General features: G+C 39.0%; 1 protein-coding gene across 1 annotated transcript in view; it reads left to right on the forward strand.

The window, feature by feature from the left end:
- APPBP2 (amyloid beta precursor protein binding protein 2) overlaps nt 1–18,403 on the forward strand; it is a 71,591-nt gene that overhangs the window by 14,947 nt on the left and 38,241 nt on the right. Inside the window, exons 2-3 of the mRNA XM_036836709.1 lie at nt 13,635–13,723; nt 17,631–17,782. Coding sequence (XP_036692604.1) covers nt 13,635–13,723; nt 17,631–17,782 — 241 coding nt within the window. The remainder of the gene's footprint in view (nt 1–13,634; nt 13,724–17,630; nt 17,783–18,403) is intronic.

Here is an 18,403-nt window from a genome sequence, read left to right on the forward strand (position 1 = left end):
GTTGTGGCACACGGGTTTAATTGCTCTGTGGCATGTGGGATCTTCCCAGACCAGGGCTCGAACCCATGTCCCCTGCATTGGCAAGCAGATTCTTAACCACTGCGCCACCAGGGAAGTCCCTAGACCATCGTTTTGAACTTGATTTCTTTTATATCTTTTTCTAAACCTTTCTGAGTTTTTGTTTTGGGGAATTAGCCTAGATTATTTTGGGTTGGTTTTGTTTTGTTTTTGTTTTTTTTCTTTTCCATTATTATTTATCATGGGATATTGAATATAGTTCCCTGTGCTATACAGTAGGACCTTGTTGTTTATCCATCCTATATATAATAGTTTACATCTGCTAATCCCAAACTCCCAATCCTTCCCTCCGCCCTCCCCCTCCCCCTCGGCAACCACAAATCTGTTCTCTGTGTCTGAGAGTCTGTTTCTGTTTTGTAGATAGGTTCATTTGTGCCATATTTTATATTCAACATATAAGTGATATCATATGGTATTTTTTTTTGTCTTTCTGACTGACTTCACTTAGTATGATAATCTCTAGTTCCATCCATGTTGCTGCAGATGGCATTATTTCATGCTTTTTATGGCTGAGTAGTATTCCATTGTGTATATATACCTCATCTTCTTTATCCATTCATCTTTTTTTTTTTTAATTTTTTTTATTTTTGGCTGTGTTGGGTCTTCGTTTCTGTGCAAGTAGGGGCCACTCTTCATCGCGGTGCGCGGGCCTCTTCACTATCGCGGCCTCTCTTATTGCGGAGCACAGGCTCCAGATGCGCAGGCTCAGTAGTTGTGGCTCACGGGCCTAGTTGCTCCGTGGCATGTGGGATCTTCCCAGACCAGGGCTCGAACCCGTGTCCGCTGCATTAGCAGGCAGATTCTCAACCACTGCGCCACCAGGGAAGCCCTCCATTCATCTTTTGATGGACATTTAGGTTGTTTCCATGTTTTTAGCCTAGATTATTTTGTATGCTAATTTGATATTAACACTAAACTGTTCACTCAGCCTGGTAATTTTGGATTGGCTGCGAAAGCAGCCACGTCAATTCAAAATCCCTTGGGGTAAGGAAGGCTTTCATCCCTATCTTTATCTCCCAAAGAGTTCTCTGGGTTTGGGGCTGTCTTGTATTGCCCTTGCAATAGCTGCCTTCAGTTTTCTGTAAAAATTTTACTTTAGGGGACTTCCCTGGTGGCGCAGTGGTTAAGAATCCACCTGCCAATGCAGGAGACATGGGTTTGAGCCCTGGTCCGGGAAGATCCCACGTGCCGCGGAGCAACTAAGCCCGTGCACCACAACTACTGAGCCTGCACTCTAGAGCCCGCGAGCCACAACTACTGAAGCCTGCGCACCTAGAGCCCGTGCTCTGCAACAAAGAGAAGCCACCGTAATGAGAAGTCTGCGCACCGCAACGAAGAGTAGCCCCTACTCGCTGCAACTAGAGAAAGCCCACGCGCAGCAACGAAGACCCAACGCAGCCAACAACAAATAAATAAATAAATATTTTTTAAAGAAAGAAAATTTTACTTTAGTCTCTGAAAGCCCTTGCTTCTAAAATACCACCAGGAGTTTCACCCCTTTATGTATTAAAGATACTAAATCCTACACAAGTGTGTTACTAATATTTTACTTACTTTTATTGTATGTTTAATTTTTATTTACAGTATTTTATTTTATTATTTATTTTTAAAATTTATTTATTTGTTTCTTTTATTTTGGGTTGTGTTGGGTCTTCGCTGCTGCGCGCAGGCTTTCTCTAGTTGTGGTGAGCAGGGTCTACTCTTCATTGCGGTGCACGGGCTTCTCATTGCAATGGCTTCTCTTGTTGCAGAGCACAGGCTCTAGGCACACAGGCTTCAGTAGTTGTGGCACGTGGGCTCAGTAGTTGTGGCTTGCCGGTTCTAGAGCGCAGGCTCAGTAGTTGTGGCACACGGGCTTACTTGCTCCGTGGCATGTGGGATCTTCCCAGACCAGGGCTCGAACCCCCGTCCCTTGCATTGGCAGGCAGATTCTTAACCACTGCGCCACCAGGGAAGCCCTATTTACAGTATTTTACATTCATGGACATTTTTGGTGTTTATCAAATCACATATCTCTTCCTTTATGATTTTTGCCTGTGGTATATAATGCTTAGAAAGGCAGTGTTACCAGGTAGCTTTTAACACTGCTATGATTTAATTGTTTAATATTTAAAACTTTGATAAATCTGGAATTTATTTTTGTTCTGTTTTATCAGGAGGTACCTTACTTTGTTTCCCCATTTTTATGCACTCTTTATTAACTAACTTTTTGTTTCTTTCAGTGATTTTTAAAATGCTCCCTTTATCATATGTTAATTTTTTTTATGTATACCAAGATCTGCTTTTGAACTTTGCGTTTTGTTCCATTGATTGGTCAATCTTCATACCTGTACAATATTGTTTATGTTTTTACATAATAATTTTATTGTCTGTTTCATATCTTTTGGAAGATAATTTACCTACTTATAAAAATAAACTTGTTTTTTCTTATTTTCCTGAAGGTACCAGTAGGTAAAAGAAGTTGCTAGTCCTTTAATAGCCTCATTACCCAGTGGGTGCAGAATTTATTTATTAAAAAAATTTTTTGTATTGGAGCATAATTGCTTTACAGTTTTTGCTGTACAACAAAGTGAATCAACTATATGTATACATATATACCCTCCCTCTTGAACCTCCCTCCCACCCCAACGCCCCCCATCCTGTCCCACCCCTCTAGGTCATCACAGAGCACCGAGCTGAGCTCTCTGTGCTGTACAGCAGCTTCCCACTAGGTATCTATTTTATACATGGTAGTGAATATATGTCAGTGCTACTCTCTCAGTTTGTCCCACCCTCCCCTTCCCGCCCCCCACCCGGGTCCACAAGCCCATTCTCTACGTCTGCATCTCTTTTCCTGCCCAGAATTTAATATTAAAACACATGTAATAATGAACTAAAATAAGTCAAATTTTAAAAAATTTGATATAAGTATCATTACCAAAGAACCTAGAGCCTCAGTTTTCTTTCTTCTAAGCTCTACTCCATAAGATGTGTGACTCTATGAAGGGATTAATCTTCTATTATTTCTTCTTTTTTTTTTTTTTGGCCGTGCTGTGTGGCATGAGGGATCTTAGTTCCCTGACCAGGGATCCAACCCATGCCCCCTGCATTGGGAGCACGGAGTCTTAACCACTGGACTGCCAGGGAAGTCCCTCTTCTATTATTTCTATAAAAATGTTTTAAATTGCCCATTTTATGCTCTTTCTTACTTCCTGATATAATACCGTCTAAAAGCATTGTACTGTAAGTTATTAGGAACATGGATATAAGGATAGACTGCTTGGAGCCAGATTGTTGCCTTGCCACTTCTTTTTTTTTTTTTTTTTTAATTGAAGTATAGTTGATGTACAATGTTGTGCCAGTCTCTGCTGTACAGTAAAGTAACTCAGTTATACACATAGAGACATTCTTTTTTTATATTTTTTCCATTATGATTTATTACAGGATATTGAATATCATTGTGCTGTACAGTTGAACCTTGTGGTTTATCCATTCTCTATGTAATAGTTTGCATCTACCAACCACAAACTCCCAGTCCATCCCTCTTCTTCCCCCTGTCCTCCTTGGCAACCACAAGTCTGTTCTCTATATCTGTGAGTCTGTTGCTGTTTTGTAGATAGGTTCCTTTGTGCCATACTTTAGATTCCACCTGTAAATGATACCATATGGTATTTGTCTTTCTCTTTCTGACTTCCTTCACTTAGTATGATAATCTCTAGTTGCATCCATGTTGCTGCAAATGCCTTGCCACTTCTTAATTGTGTGATTTAGACCAGGTAATTTAACTTTATATGCCTTAGTTTCCTCATCTGTGGAAGGACAGAGTGCGTTGCTTATGAAAAGCACTTAGAACAGTGCCTGGCACATGCATATAAGATCTCTGTAAGGATTAAATGCTCTTTTTATTCTGGATTGGTATTCAAAAATCCCATTCATAAAATGTAGAAATTTTCATTTTTGGTGATAAGCCTAGTAAGGATTTTCTTTTTTTTGAATTATAGTTGCTGTACAGGAAAGGATGATTTGAAACAGTTAAATCACTACTCTCTCCCCAGAATTTAAAGGCAGACCCCTTTTTAGCTAGAAAAATTAAACAGCTGAGAGAAAAAAAAAAGCTTGTTTTTGTTAATAGGCATACTTACATTTAAAATTGTAAGTAAGGTTACTGCTTTCCTAAATTTTAGTTTCAAATCCATTTGTTAGGAAATTTTCAGTATTAAAGGGATACTATGAGTTGTAGAACATATAAAGTTTAGTTTAATTGTCTTTATTTGACTAGTAAGTGTAGGCAAAAAAAGTTGTACAACTTTCCATTTCTTCTATCTTACAAAAGAAATTCTAAGCCTTAAGTTTGCTAATGATGAGTTACTTTGGTAAGAAACTAAGGTTTTTTGGTCCTGTACTGTTTTTGGAGTATGTGTATCTATATATTTTGATAAGTGCATTTGTTTTTCTGCCCCAAATCAGAAATGTGTCACATTGTTAAGCCCCCAAATAGGATGTGATTATTAATTCTCAGCTTTATTTTCCCTGAGTTATTCTTCATTGGTTAACTGTGAAGGTATATGTGATGGAAGGGAATTTTATCATATACATTCCCAGAAGCTTTTTTTTTTTTTGGCCACACTGTGTGGCTTCCGGGATCCTAGTTCCCTGACCAGGGATTGAACCTTTGCCCACTGCAGTGGGAGCGCGGAGTCCCAGCTACTGGACTGCCAGGGAAGTCCCACTCTTCCTGTTTTTCTAACCTCAGAAAACATAATCATCTCCAAAAATAGCAAATCTTTCCTTATGAAAGTTTATGGTTAAGATGAATATCCAGTCATTGTTTGAAGATAACATTTCTGCCTCCCCTTCCTGAGCACATGGCAGTCCCTGTCCCCTCTCCCTTCCAGCAGTCACCATTGATTTGTATTCCTATATCTACCTAATCTGACCTGGCCTCCATTATGACTAGTGATTTATGCCCAAGAGTTTGCTAAATGAGTTTGTAGTATGTTTTCCCTGTGCAAAGTTAACTGGCCCATTTGGCAGATGAATTCAGGATCATGTCCTCTTTCTGAAACCCATGTTTTTGTCAAATGAGCTAGATGTTAAGTGCTTACTAATGTAAAGTGAGTTGATATAATAAAATTCTTGCTTTCTAAGGCACTGTATTTATATAGCATATATAAATTCAGTAACATTTGGTGAAGTTGAGGCAGGGGAAAGAGGGGCAGTAGTATTTATTTTTAACTGTGTACATGTATTATTTGGGATAAACGTTTAACACATTTATTAAAATACTATTTTAAATGGAAGTTTAAAAAAATCAGGCAGATCTTGAGTTGCAGTGTCAGGGGCAGTGCTTCCGCACACGGCCCGGCCCGCTGAGCTGAGGTGTCAGCACAGCCATTTCTCACTAGGCACTCTGATCTGAAGTGCTGGGTGTGAGGCCTCTGCATGAAGCACCCTGTGAACAAGTGAAACTAGACAAAGCACAAAGGAAAAGAAAAAAAAAAAGCAAGCTCTGCAAATCCTCTGAAAAAAATGCCTCTGCACCTCTAGCTCTTGCGGAGGTTGGTGTCTTCAGTGGAGTCTCCTATTGCAGGGGGAACTTCAAGATGGCGGAGGAGTGGGACGTAGAGATCACCTTCCTCCCCACAAATACATCAAAAATACATCTACATGTGGACCAACTACAGAACACATACTGAACGCTGGCAGAAGACTTCAGACTTCCCCAAAGGCAAGAATATCCCCACGTACCTTGCAGTGTGGCTGACAGGGTCTTGGTGCTCCGGCCTGGTGTCAGGCCTGCGCCTCCAGGGTGAGAGAGCCGAGTTCAGGACATTGGACCACCAGAGACCTCTCCGCCCCACGTAATATCAATCGACGAGAGCTCTTCCAGAGATCTCCATCTCAACACGAAGACCCAGCTCCACCCAACAGCCAGCAAGCTCCAGTGCTGGACACCCCATGCCAAACAAACAGGAACACAACCCCACCCATTAGCAGAGAGGCTGCCTAAAATCATACTAAGTTCACAGACACCCCAAAACACACGGCCAGATGCGTCCCTGCCCACCAGAACACAGGCACCAGTCCCCTCCACCAGAAAGCCTACACAAGCCACTGAACCAACCTCGCCCACTGGGGGCAGACACCAAAAACAACAGGAACTACGAACCTGCAGCCCATGAAAAGGAGACCCCAAAAAAAGTAAGTTAAACAAAATGAGAACACAGAGAAATATGCAGCAGATGAAGGAGCAAGGTAAAAAAACCCCCGAGACCAAATGAAAAGGAAATAGGCAGTCTACCTGAAAAAGAATTCAGAGTAATGGAGTAAAGATGATCTAAAATCTTGGAAATAGAATATAGAAAATACAAGAAACGTTTAACAAGGACTTAGAAGAACTAAAGAGCAAACGAACAGTGATGAACAACACAATAAATGAAATTAAAAATACTCTAGAAACAGTCAATAGCAGAATAACTGAGGCAGAAGAACGGATAAGTGACCTGGAAGATAAAATAGTGGAAATAACTACTGCAGAGCAGAATAAAGAAAAAAGAATGAAAAGAATTGAGGACAGTCTTAGAGACCTCTGGGACAATATTAAATGCACCAACATTTAAATTATAGGTGTCTCAGAAGAAGAGAAAAAGAAAGGGTCTGAGAAAATATTTGAAGAGATTATAGTCGAAAACTTCCCTAACAAGGGAAAGGAAATAATCAAGTCCAGGAAGTGCAGAGAGTGCCGTACAGGATAAATCCAAGGAGAAACACGCCAAGACACATATTAATCAAACTATCAAAAATTAAATACAAAGAAAAAAATATTAAAAGCAGCAAGGGAAAAGCAACAAATAACATACAAGGGAGTCCCATAAGGTTAACAGCTGATCTTTCAGCAGAAACTCTGCAAGCCAGAAGGGAGTGGCAGGACATATTTAAAGTGATGAAAGGGGGGGCTTCCCTGGTGGTGCAGTGGTAATGAATCTGCCTACCAGTGCAGTGGACACAGATTCAATCCCTGGTCCAGGAAGATCCCACATGCCACAGAGCAGGTAAGCCTTGCACCAAAACTACTCAGCCTGTGCTCTAGAGCCCGCGAGCCACAACTACTGAGCCTGCGTGCCACAACTACTGAGCCTGCATGCCACAGCTACTGAAGCCCACACGCCTAGAGCCTGTGCTCCGCAACAAGAGAAGCCACTGCAATGAGAAGCCTGTGCACTGCAATGAAGAGTAGCCGCTGCTCACCGCAACTAAAGAAAGCCTGTGCACAACAGTGAAGACCCAGGGGCTTCCCTGGTGGCGCAGTGGTTGAGAATCCATCTGCTAATGCAGGGGGCACGTGTTCGAGCCCTCGTCCAGGAAGATCCCACATGTCGTGGAGCAACTAAGCCCGTGTACCACAACTACTGAGCCTGCGCTCTAGAGCCCATGAGCCACAACTACTGAGCCCACATGCCACAACTACTGTAGCCCGTGCACCTAGAGCCTGTGCTCCGCAACAAGAGAAGCCACTGCAATGAAAAGCCCATGCACTGCAAAGAAGAGTAGACCCCTTGCGCAACAATGAAGACCCAACACATCCAAAAATAAATAAGCAAATATATAAATATATTTAAAAAAAAGTGAAGACCCAAACACAGCCAAAAATAAATAAGTAAATATCAAAAAAACCCTACAACCAAGATTACTCTACCCAGCAAGGATCTCGTTCAGATTCGACAGAGAAATTAAAACCTTTACAGACAAGCAAAAGTTAAGAGAATTCAGCACCACCAGACAAGCTTTACAATAAATGCTAAAGGAACTTCTCTAGGCAGGAAACACAAGAGAAGGAAAAGACCTACAATAACAAACCTAAAACAATTAAGAAAATGGTGATAGGAGCATACATATTGATAATTACCTTAAATGTAAATGGATTAAATGCTCCAACCGAACGACATAGACTGGCTGAATGGATACAAAAACAAGACCCGTACATATGCTGTCTACAAGAGACCCACTTCAGACTTTGGGACACATACAGACTGAAAGTGAGGGGATGGAAAAAGATATTCTATGCAAATGGAAATCAAAAGAAAGCTGGAGTAGCAGTTCTCATATCAGACAAGTAGACTTTAAAATAAAGACTATTACAAGAGACAAAGAAGGACACTACATAATGATCAAGGGATCGATCCAAGAAGATAGAACAATTGTAAATATTATGCACCCAACATAGGAAGACCTCAGTACATAAGGCAAATGCTAACAGCCATAAAAAGGGAAATCGGGGCTTCCCTGGTGGTGCAGTGGTTGAGAATCTGCCTGCTAATGCAGGGGACACGGGTTCGAGCCCTGGTCTGGGAAGATCCCACATGCCGCAGAGCACCTAGGCCCGTGAGCCACAATTACTGAGCCTGCGCGTCTGGAGCCTGTGCTCTGCAACAAGAGAGACCACGGTAGTGAGGGGCCCGCACACCGCGATGAAGAGTGGCCCCTGCTTGCCACAACTGGAGAAAGCCCTCGCACAGAGACGAAGACCCAACACAGCCAAAAATAAATAAATAAATTTAAAAAAAAAAAAGGGAAATCGACAGTAACACAATAATAATAGGGGACTTTCACACTCCACTTTCACCAATGGACAGAGCATCCAAAATGAAAATAAATGAGACACAAGCTTTAAATGACACATTAGACAAGATGGACTTAATTGATATTTAGAGGACATACCATCCAAAAACAACAGGATACACTTTCTTCTCAAGTGCTCATGGAACATTCTCCAGGATAGATCATATCGTGGGTCACAAATCAAGCCTTGGTAAATTTAAGGAAATTGAAATCGTATCAAGTATCTTTTCCGACCACAACGCTGTGAGACTAGATATCAATTACAGGAAAAAAAAACTGTAAAAAATACAAACACATGGAGGCTAAACAATATACTACTAAATGACCAAGAGATCACTGAGGAAATCAAAAAATACCTAGAAACAGATGACAATGAAAACACGACAACCCAAAACCTATGGGATGCAGCAAAAGCAGTTCTAAGAGGGAAGTTTATAGCAATACAATCCTACCTCAAGAAACAAGAAACATCTCAAATAAACAAGCTAACCTTGCACCTAAAGCAATTAGAGAAAGAAGAACAAAAAACCCTAAAGTTAGCAGAAGGAAAGAAATCATAAAGATCAGATCAGAAATAAATGAAAAAGAAATGAAGGAAACAATAGCAAAGATCAGTAAAACTAAAAGCTGGTTCTTTGAGAAGATAAACAAAATTGATAAACCATTAGCCAGACTCATCAAGAAAAAAAGAAGACTCAAATCAATAGAATTAGAAATGAAAAAGGAGAAGTAACAACTGACACTGCAGAAATACAAAGGATCATGAGAGATTACTACAAGCAACTATATGCCAATAAAATGGACAACCTGGAAGACATAGACAAATTCTTAGAAAAGCACAACCTTCCGAAACTGAACCAGGAAGAAACAGAGAATAAAAACAGACCAATCGCAAGCACTGAAATTGAGACTGTGCTTAAAATTCTTCCAACAAACAAAAGCCCAGGACCAGATGGCTTCACAGGTGAATTCTGTCAAACACTTAGAGAAGAGCTAACACCTATCCTTCTCAAACACTTCCAAAAGATAGCAGAGGAAGGAACACTCCCAAACTCATTCTATGAGGCCACCATCACCCTGATACCAAAACCAGACAAAGATGTCACAAAAAAAGAAAACTACAGGCCAATATCACTGATGAACACAGATGCAAAAATCCTCAACAAAATACTAGCCAAGAGAATCCAACCGCACATTAAAAGGATCATACATCATGATCAAGTGGGGTTTATCCCAGGAATGCAAGGATTCTTCAATATACCAAATCAATCAATGTGATACACCATATTAACAAACTGAAGGATAAAAACCATATGATAATCTCAATAGAAGCAGAAAAAGCTTTTGACAGAATTCAGCACCTATTTATGATAAAAACTCTCCAGAAAGTAGGCAGAGAGGGAACCTACCTCAACATAATAAAGGCCATATATGACAAACCCACAGCCAACATCGTTCTCAGTGGTGAAAAACTGAAACCATTTCCTCTAAGATCAGGAACAAGACAAGGTTGCCCACTCTCATCACTATTATTCAACATGGTTTTGGAAGTTTTAGCCACAGCAATCAGAGAAGAAAAAGAAATAAAAGGAATCCAAATTGGAAAAGAAGTAAAACTGTCACTGTTTGCAGATGACGATACTATACATAGAGAATCCTAAAGATGCTATCAGAAAACTACTAGAGCTGATCAACAAATTTGGTAAAGTAGCAAGATACAAAATTAATGCACACATCTCTTGCATTCCTATACACTAACAATGAAAAACCTGAAAGAAATTAGGGGAACACTCCCATTTACCATTGCAAGAAAAAGAATAAAATACCTAGGAATAAACCTACCTAAGGAGACAAAAGACCTGTATGCAGAAAACTACAAGACACTGATGAAAGAAATTAAAGATGATACAAACAGATGGAGAGATATACCATGTTCTTGGATTGGAAGAACCAACATTGTGAAAATGACTCTACTACCCAAAGCAATCTACAGATTGAGCACAATCCCTATCAAACTACCAATGGCGTTTTTTACAGAACTAGAACAAAAAACTTCACAATTTGTATGGAAACACAAAAGACCCCGAATAGCCAAAGCAATCTTGAGAAGAAAAAACGGAGCTGGAGGAATCAGGCTTCTGGACTTCAGACTATACTACAAAGCTACAGTAGTCAAGACAGTATGGTACTGGCACAAAACAGAAATACAGATCAATGAACAGGATAGAAGACCCAGAGATAAACCCATGCACATATGGTCACCTTATTTTTGATAAAGGAGGCAAGAATATACAATGGAGAAAAGACAGTCTCTTCAATAAGTGATGCTGGGAAAACTGGACAGGTACATGTAAAAGAATGAAATTAGAACACTTCCTAACACCATACACAAAAATAAACTCAAAATGGGTTAAAGACCTAAATGTAAGGCCAGACACTATAAAACTCTTAGAGGAAAACATAGGTAGAACACTCTATGACATAAGTCACAGCAAGATCCTTTTTGACCCACCTTTTAGAGAAATGGAAATAAAAACAAAAATAAACAAATGGAGGCTTCCCTGGTGGCGCAGTGGTTGAGAATCTGCCTGCCAATGCAGGGGACACGGGTTCGAGCCCTGGTCTGGGAAGATCCCACATGCCACGGAGCAACTGGGCCCGTGAGCCACAACTACTGAGCCTGCACGTCTGGAGCCTGTGCTCCGCAACAAGAGAGGCCGCGACAGTGAGAGGCCCGCGCACCGCGATGAAGAGTGGCCCCCGCTCGCCGCAGCTGGAGAGGGCCCTCGCACAGAAATGAAGACCCAACACACCCAAAAATAAATAACTAAATTAATTTAAAAAAAACTCCATTAGGTAAATGATTTAAAGATGTCCAGGGTAGCTTAAAAAAATAAAAAATAAACAAATGGGACCTAATGAAACTTAAAAGCTTTTGCACAGCAAAGGAAACCATAAACAAGACAAGAATATAACCCTCAGAATGGGAGAAAATATTTGCAAACAAAGCAACTGACAAAGGATTAATCTCCAAAATATACAAGCAGCTCATGCAGCTCAATATCAAAAAAACAAACAATCCAATCCAGAAATGGGTAGAAGACCTAAGTAGACATTTCTGCATAGAAGATGTAGAGATTGCCAACAAACAGATGAAAGGATGCTCAACATCACTAATCATTAGAGAAATGCAAATCAAAACTACAGTGAGTTATCACCTCACAGGGGTCAGAATGGCCATCATCAAAAGATCTACAAACAGTAAATGCTCGCAAGGGTGTGGAGAAAAGGGAGCCCTCCTGTACTGTTGGTAGGAATGTAAATTGATACAGTCACTATGGAGAACAGTATGGAGGTTCTTCAAAAAACTAAAAATAGAACTACTATATGACCAGCAATCCCACTACTGGGCATATACCCTGAGAAAACCATAATTCAAAAAGAGACATGTACCACAGTGTTCATTGCAGCACTATTTACAATAGCCGGGACATGGAAGCAACCTAAGTGTCCATCAAAGATGAATGGATAAAGAAGATGTGGCACATATATACAATGGAATATTACTCAGCCATAAAAAGAAACAAAATTGAACTAGTTGTAGTGAGGTGGAAGGACTTAGAGTCTGTCATATAGAGTGAAGTAAGTCAGAAAGAGAAAAACAAATACCGTATGCTAACACATATATATGGAATCTAAAAAAAAAAAAAAAGGTTCTGATGAACCTAGGGACAGGACAGGAATAAAGATGCAGACATAGCGAATGGAGTTGAGGACATGGAGAGGGGGAAGGGTAACCTGGGACGAAGTGAGAGTACCATTGACATATATACACTACCAAATGTGAAATAGATAACTAGTGGGAAGCAGCTGCATCGCACAGGGAGATCAGCTCAGTGCTTCGTGACCACCTAGAGGGGTGAGACAGGGAGGGTTGGAGGGAGATGCAAGAGGGAGGGGATATGGTGATATATGTATTCATATAGCCGATTCACTTTTGTTATACAGCAGAAACTAACAGGACATTGTAAAGCAATTACACTCCAATGAAGATGTTAAAAAAAAAAAAAAGTCAGGCAAAAGGAGTATATGATTGTGACATGATTAGAAATCTTGCCATGCTGGATTACTTTAGATATAATCTACTGTTAGTCTGCTTGTGATGTTTCATGCCTGGAACTGAACTGAGGTTTTTGTGGTCTGAAGAGCCCTTAGTGGGGCATAGTGACCAGTTCTGGCTTCTGGACATTATCTTGCTATCATTTTTATAATTTACTTTACCCAGTTTTGTTTAAGAAAAAAAGAAGTTAAAAAAAATTTAGTTTCTTGAATATAATTGTTCTTTTTTAATCAATTTATTTGTTTATTTTTTGGCTGCATTGGGTCTTCGTTGCTGTGCGTGGGTTTTTTCTAGTTGTGGCGAGCAGCGGCTATCCTTCGTTGCGGTGCGTGGGCTTCTCATTGCAGTGGCTTCTCTTTGTTGTGGAGCATGGGCTCTAGTAGTTGTGGCACACGGGCTTAGTTGTTCCACGGCATGTGAGATCTTCCCAGACCAGGGATCGAACCGTGTCCCTTGCATTGGCAGGCGGATTCTTAACCCCTGGGCCACCAGGGAAGTCCTGAATATAACTGTTTTTAGTGTTTAATAAATAAAGTAATTATATAGCACTTTTTAGTACTTAGCATGTACCATATACTGTTATACAAATATTAATTTTTAAATATTATATACAACTATTAAAGTGTTCTATATGAATTATAGAGATTTGTTAAGTTAATGTTACATTTGTCTTAGCATAAGCATCTTCCCTGATATTACTGTGTAATCTTAACTTTGAGTAATAGTCATAAATTCATCAAATATTAACTCCATCAAATTATATTCATAAGTAAAGTAGAAATTGAAATTAAATTAAAAATTTTAAACATTATCCTTTTTTGTTTTTTTTTAATTTCAGCTGTACCAACAGGGACGCTTATGTCAACTGGGCAGTGAATTTTGTGAATTGGAAGTTTTTGCTAAAGTATTGAGAGCTTTGGATAAAAGGTAAACTCATTTTTTAACAATTGTGGTAAACTGTACATATCTAAATTCTACGATTGTGACCATATTTTAAGTGTACAGTTCAGTAGCAGTAAGTACATTCATATTGTTTTGAAACCATCAGTACCACCCTTGCTTTTTGTGTTCAAGAAGGACTGAATTCATCTTCCCCGTTCTGGCTATTATGTAGTAGGAGTTATATGTGGATGTAGGTGACATGGCCTTTGATTGTCCTTGCTGTTCTCTTTATCATTCTTCCCTAAATTTGCTTGAAATGCCATTTCTTTTTCCTAACCTACATTTCTGGGAAAATAAGAATATAGTTTTACAAAATATTGTTAATCTGTAATATGAATGTTGCCAAGTTAAGTAAATACTTGTTAGAATGTGTAGTATATGTCAAGTACTATTCTAGATGCTGGGGTTACAGCAGTGAATAAGTTTTACAAGGTCTCTTCCTCATGGAGTTTGTGTTTTAGAAAGAGATGATAAAATAATCAAGTAACATGTTAACAAATTAACATGATTTCATTGTTTAGGGATACCTTTGGATGTGACCTGTGTACTAAGCCTAAGAGAAATTTCTTGGTTAGTTAAATAATTAAAATTAATCTGTTAAAAAATAATAGATGAGAGTTTCATTTTGGGACAAGAAGGCCATAGAAAAACTTTAAAAAAAAATTCTTTACTCTTCGAAAAGGTTAGCTTTCTAGGATTTGAATTTCTCTATGCAGTTCTAAAGATGGCCATTATAAAGATTTAGTGGACTACCTCTCTTTCATCTCTCAGGTTATCTTTTTACCAAGTCCCAATCCCTTGGTAAGTGTTTAATATATTTGTGAAACTAAACACATGTAGTTTGACTTTTTTCCCCCCTTTATGCAAAGCAGTGACTTGGTTATTTACAATTTTGTTTAAAGCAGTTTTTTTATTGAGATAATTCATAATACCATAAATTTATCATTTTAAACTGTATAATTCATTAGTTTTTAGTATATTCACAAATTTTTGCAACTATCACCACTATCTAATTCTAGAATACTTTCATCATCCCCAAAAGAAACCCTGTACCCATTAACAGTCACTTCCTATTTCCCCTTACCCCTGGTCTCTAGCCTACCATTAATCTACTTTCTGTTTCTGGGTTTATCTGCTCTAGACATTTCATATAAATGGGACTATACAGTATGTGGTCTTTTGTGACTGGATTTTACCTATAATGTTTTCAAGGTTCATTCATGGCTGTTGTTTGTATCAGTTTTCCATTGTGTGGATATACTATGTTACTATGTTTTGGTTATCTAGCCATCTGTTGATGAACATTTGGGTTGTTTCTACCTTTTGGCCATTATGAATAATGCTACTATGAATGCTCATGAACAAGATTTTGTGTGGACGTATGTTTTCAGTTCTCTTGTATGTATATACAACTAGGGTAAACCTAGGTTTAACTTTTTGAGTAACTCCTAAATTGTTTCCCACAGCAGCGCCACCATTTTATTGGGCTGGCCAAAAAAATGCCTTTGGTTTTTAAGTAACAGTAAAAAACACATTTTTCATTTTCACCGAAAACTTTATTAAACAACATATTCACCATTTTGTTCCACTATCTTCTGCCATTTTTCAGGCAACTTCATAATTCCATCTTCTCAAAACTTTTTATCTTTTTGAGCAAAGAACTGTCCAGGTGCCTTTTACTGTCTTCCAGGGAATTGAGTTTTTCCATTAAGAGAATTTTGTAAAGACCGAAATAAATGGAAATCTGAAGGTGCAATGTCTGGTGAATACAGTGGATGAATCAGAACTTCCCAGCCAAGCTGTAACAGTTTTTACCTGGTCATCAAAGAGACATGCAGTCTTGCATTATCCTGATGGAAGATTATGTGTTTTCTGTTGACTAATTCTGGACTCTTTTCATTGAGTGCTGCTTTCAGTTGGTCTAATTGGGAGCAGTACTTGTTGGAATTAATTGTTTGGTTTTCCGGAAGGAGCTCATAATAGAGGACTCGCTTCCAATCCCACCATATACACAACATCACCTTCTTTGGGTGAAGACCGGGCTTTGGTGTGGTTGGTGGTGGTTCATTTCGCTTGCCCGACGATCTCTTCCGTTCCACGTTATTGTACAGTATCCACTTTTCATCACCCGTCACAATTTGTTTTAAAAACAGAACGTTTTCATTACATTTAAGTAGAGAATCCATGCAGAAATACAGTCAAGAAGGTTTTTTTTCTTAACTTATGTGGAACCCAAACATCAAAGCAATTAATATAACCAAGCTGGTACAAATGATTTTCAACGCTTGATTTGGATGTTTTGCGTATGTTAGCTATCTCCCGCACCGTATAACGTTGATTGTTCTCAATCAATGTCTCGATCTGATTGCTTTCAACTTCAACTGGTCTACCCAACCGTGGAACATCGTCCAGTGAGAAATCTCCAGCACGAAACTTCGCAAACCACTTTTGACATGTTCAATCAGTCACAGCACCTTTTCCATATACTGCACAAATATTTTTTTGTGTTTCAGTTGCGTTTTTCACTTTTCTTGAAATAATAAAGCATAATATGCTGAAAATGTTGCTTTTTTTCTTCCATCTTCAATATTAAAATGGCTACACAAAAATTCACCAGTTTTGATAAGTGTTTTTTTAAATGCACGCTGATACAACAGCTGTCCCATACAATCTAACAAAATTGTTTTGAATGAAGCTAAAGACATCTAAGTGCTGCTAGAGCCATCTTACGGGAAAAACCAAATGAACCTTTTGGCTAACCCAATATGTCCCTATTACCAACGTATGAGGGTTCTAATTTTTCCATATCCTTGCCATCACTGTTTTTAAAAAAGTAGTATTATAGCCATCCTAGACAGTGTGAAGTCGTATCTCATTGTGAGTTTGATTTGCATTTCCCTAATCACTAATGATATGGAGCATCTTTTCTTGTGCTTATTGGCCATTTGTATATTTTCTTTGGAGGAATCTCTATTCAAATCTATTGCCCATTTTTTAATTGGGTCATTGTTGAATTACAAGACAATTTGGTTTTTTAAGATTGATGTTAGAAGTTGTTTTCATCCTTCATTGTCATCAATTTACATATACAGAATCACTCAGTGATCCACTGAGTAAAAGATATTAGGCTAAATTGTGAATTGTTATGACCTCATAATTCATAAGGCAAACAGTTGCTTTTTATCTTATTCCATCTTTGAAAATAATGGTACTGTTATTTCAAAAAAGCAAGTTAGCACTTTTTTTTTTAGATTGCAAGTTTTATTTTTGAATCCCCATTGAAATAAATATGTTAATCTTTGAAAAATATTTGGTTATATGCCACTAAAATTATGCCTAGAGCCCCCAGTGATAGTCATGCCCCATTCTGGAAAACACTACCATAGGGAATTACTGGAGGTACCCTGGGGAGGTAGGATGAGGCCACTGTTTGTTGAGCAAGGGTCATCTGTGTCCCAGGTAAGCTGCTTGCTGCTGTTCATAATTCTCTGAGCCCCAGACCTACCAGCATATTGGATCTTATCTTTCCTAGCTGGCAACACTTTGGTGGCTCCCTTTTCTCTTCTAGATAGAAGTGTAAATGCCTTAACATAACCTACAAGGTCCTTGGGGATTCTGGGATAGGCCTACCATGGCCCCTTCAGGCTGGTGAAGAGAGGGAGACAGGAGACAGGGAGGATCTCCTGGAGGAAGTGACATTTGAGCTGAAGTCTAACCGATTTATGGGAGAGAACTAGGTGATGGTGGTGAAGAGCTTTTTTAGGTAGAAGGAACAGCATGTGCAAATTTCCTGAGGCAGGAAGGAACAATGTGCATGAAAGTTAGCACTTTCTAAAAGGACAAAATATGTTACCTTTATAAAAACAAAAACGACCTTTTCCTTCTCTTTCAGACATTTGCTTCATCATTGTTTCCAGGCTTTGATGGATCATGGTGTGAAAGTTGCTTCAGTCTTAGCCTACTCATTTAGTAGACGGTGCTCTTACATAGCGGAATCAGATGCTGCAGTAAAGGAAAAAGCCATTCAGGTTGGCTTTGTTTTAGGTAAGTAATGGTAAAACAGAGGGGTGTTTTGTCCTGTAACATGACTCAGAATTAAGCCTGCTGGCATTAAAGGATTCTCACAGGACATTCCCAAAGTCAACGTGGGAGGTTATGAGAAAAACATCAGAAGAACTAGATGTGATATATTGAACATTAACTTTGTGCTAAGTACTATGCTATGTATCTAAATGCTGTCTTTCAAGAAAATCCTCATGACATTCCAGTGATGTGAAGGTATTAATAGAGTTTTAGAAATGAGGAAACGGACTCAGAAAAGTTGAGTAACTTGCTCAAGTCACATAGTAATGGAGCTAAATTTAGAATCCTGTGGCACTGTGATTCCAAACCACTTACCTTTCTACCATGTCAAGCTGCTACCAACCTCTTTCACCAGCTTACTGTGTGTTGTGACGTGGGACTTAATCCTTTTGGGACCTCAGTTTTCCCATCTCTAAAATGAGGGTAAATCTCCATTTTCTCATGGGTATGAGAATACTAAAAACATAAATGGAAAAGGATTCTGAAAAGGTTTTGTATGCTACACACATAGAAAAATATCGTTTAATGTTTGCATAACATTTTAGTATAGCTTTTACAAATCTACATAGATAAGTATGTCTC

This window comes from Balaenoptera musculus, chromosome 20 (genome assembly GCF_009873245.2).
Source record: "Balaenoptera musculus isolate JJ_BM4_2016_0621 chromosome 20, mBalMus1.pri.v3, whole genome shotgun sequence".
Classification (NCBI taxonomy): domain Eukaryota; kingdom Metazoa; phylum Chordata; class Mammalia; order Artiodactyla; family Balaenopteridae; genus Balaenoptera; species Balaenoptera musculus.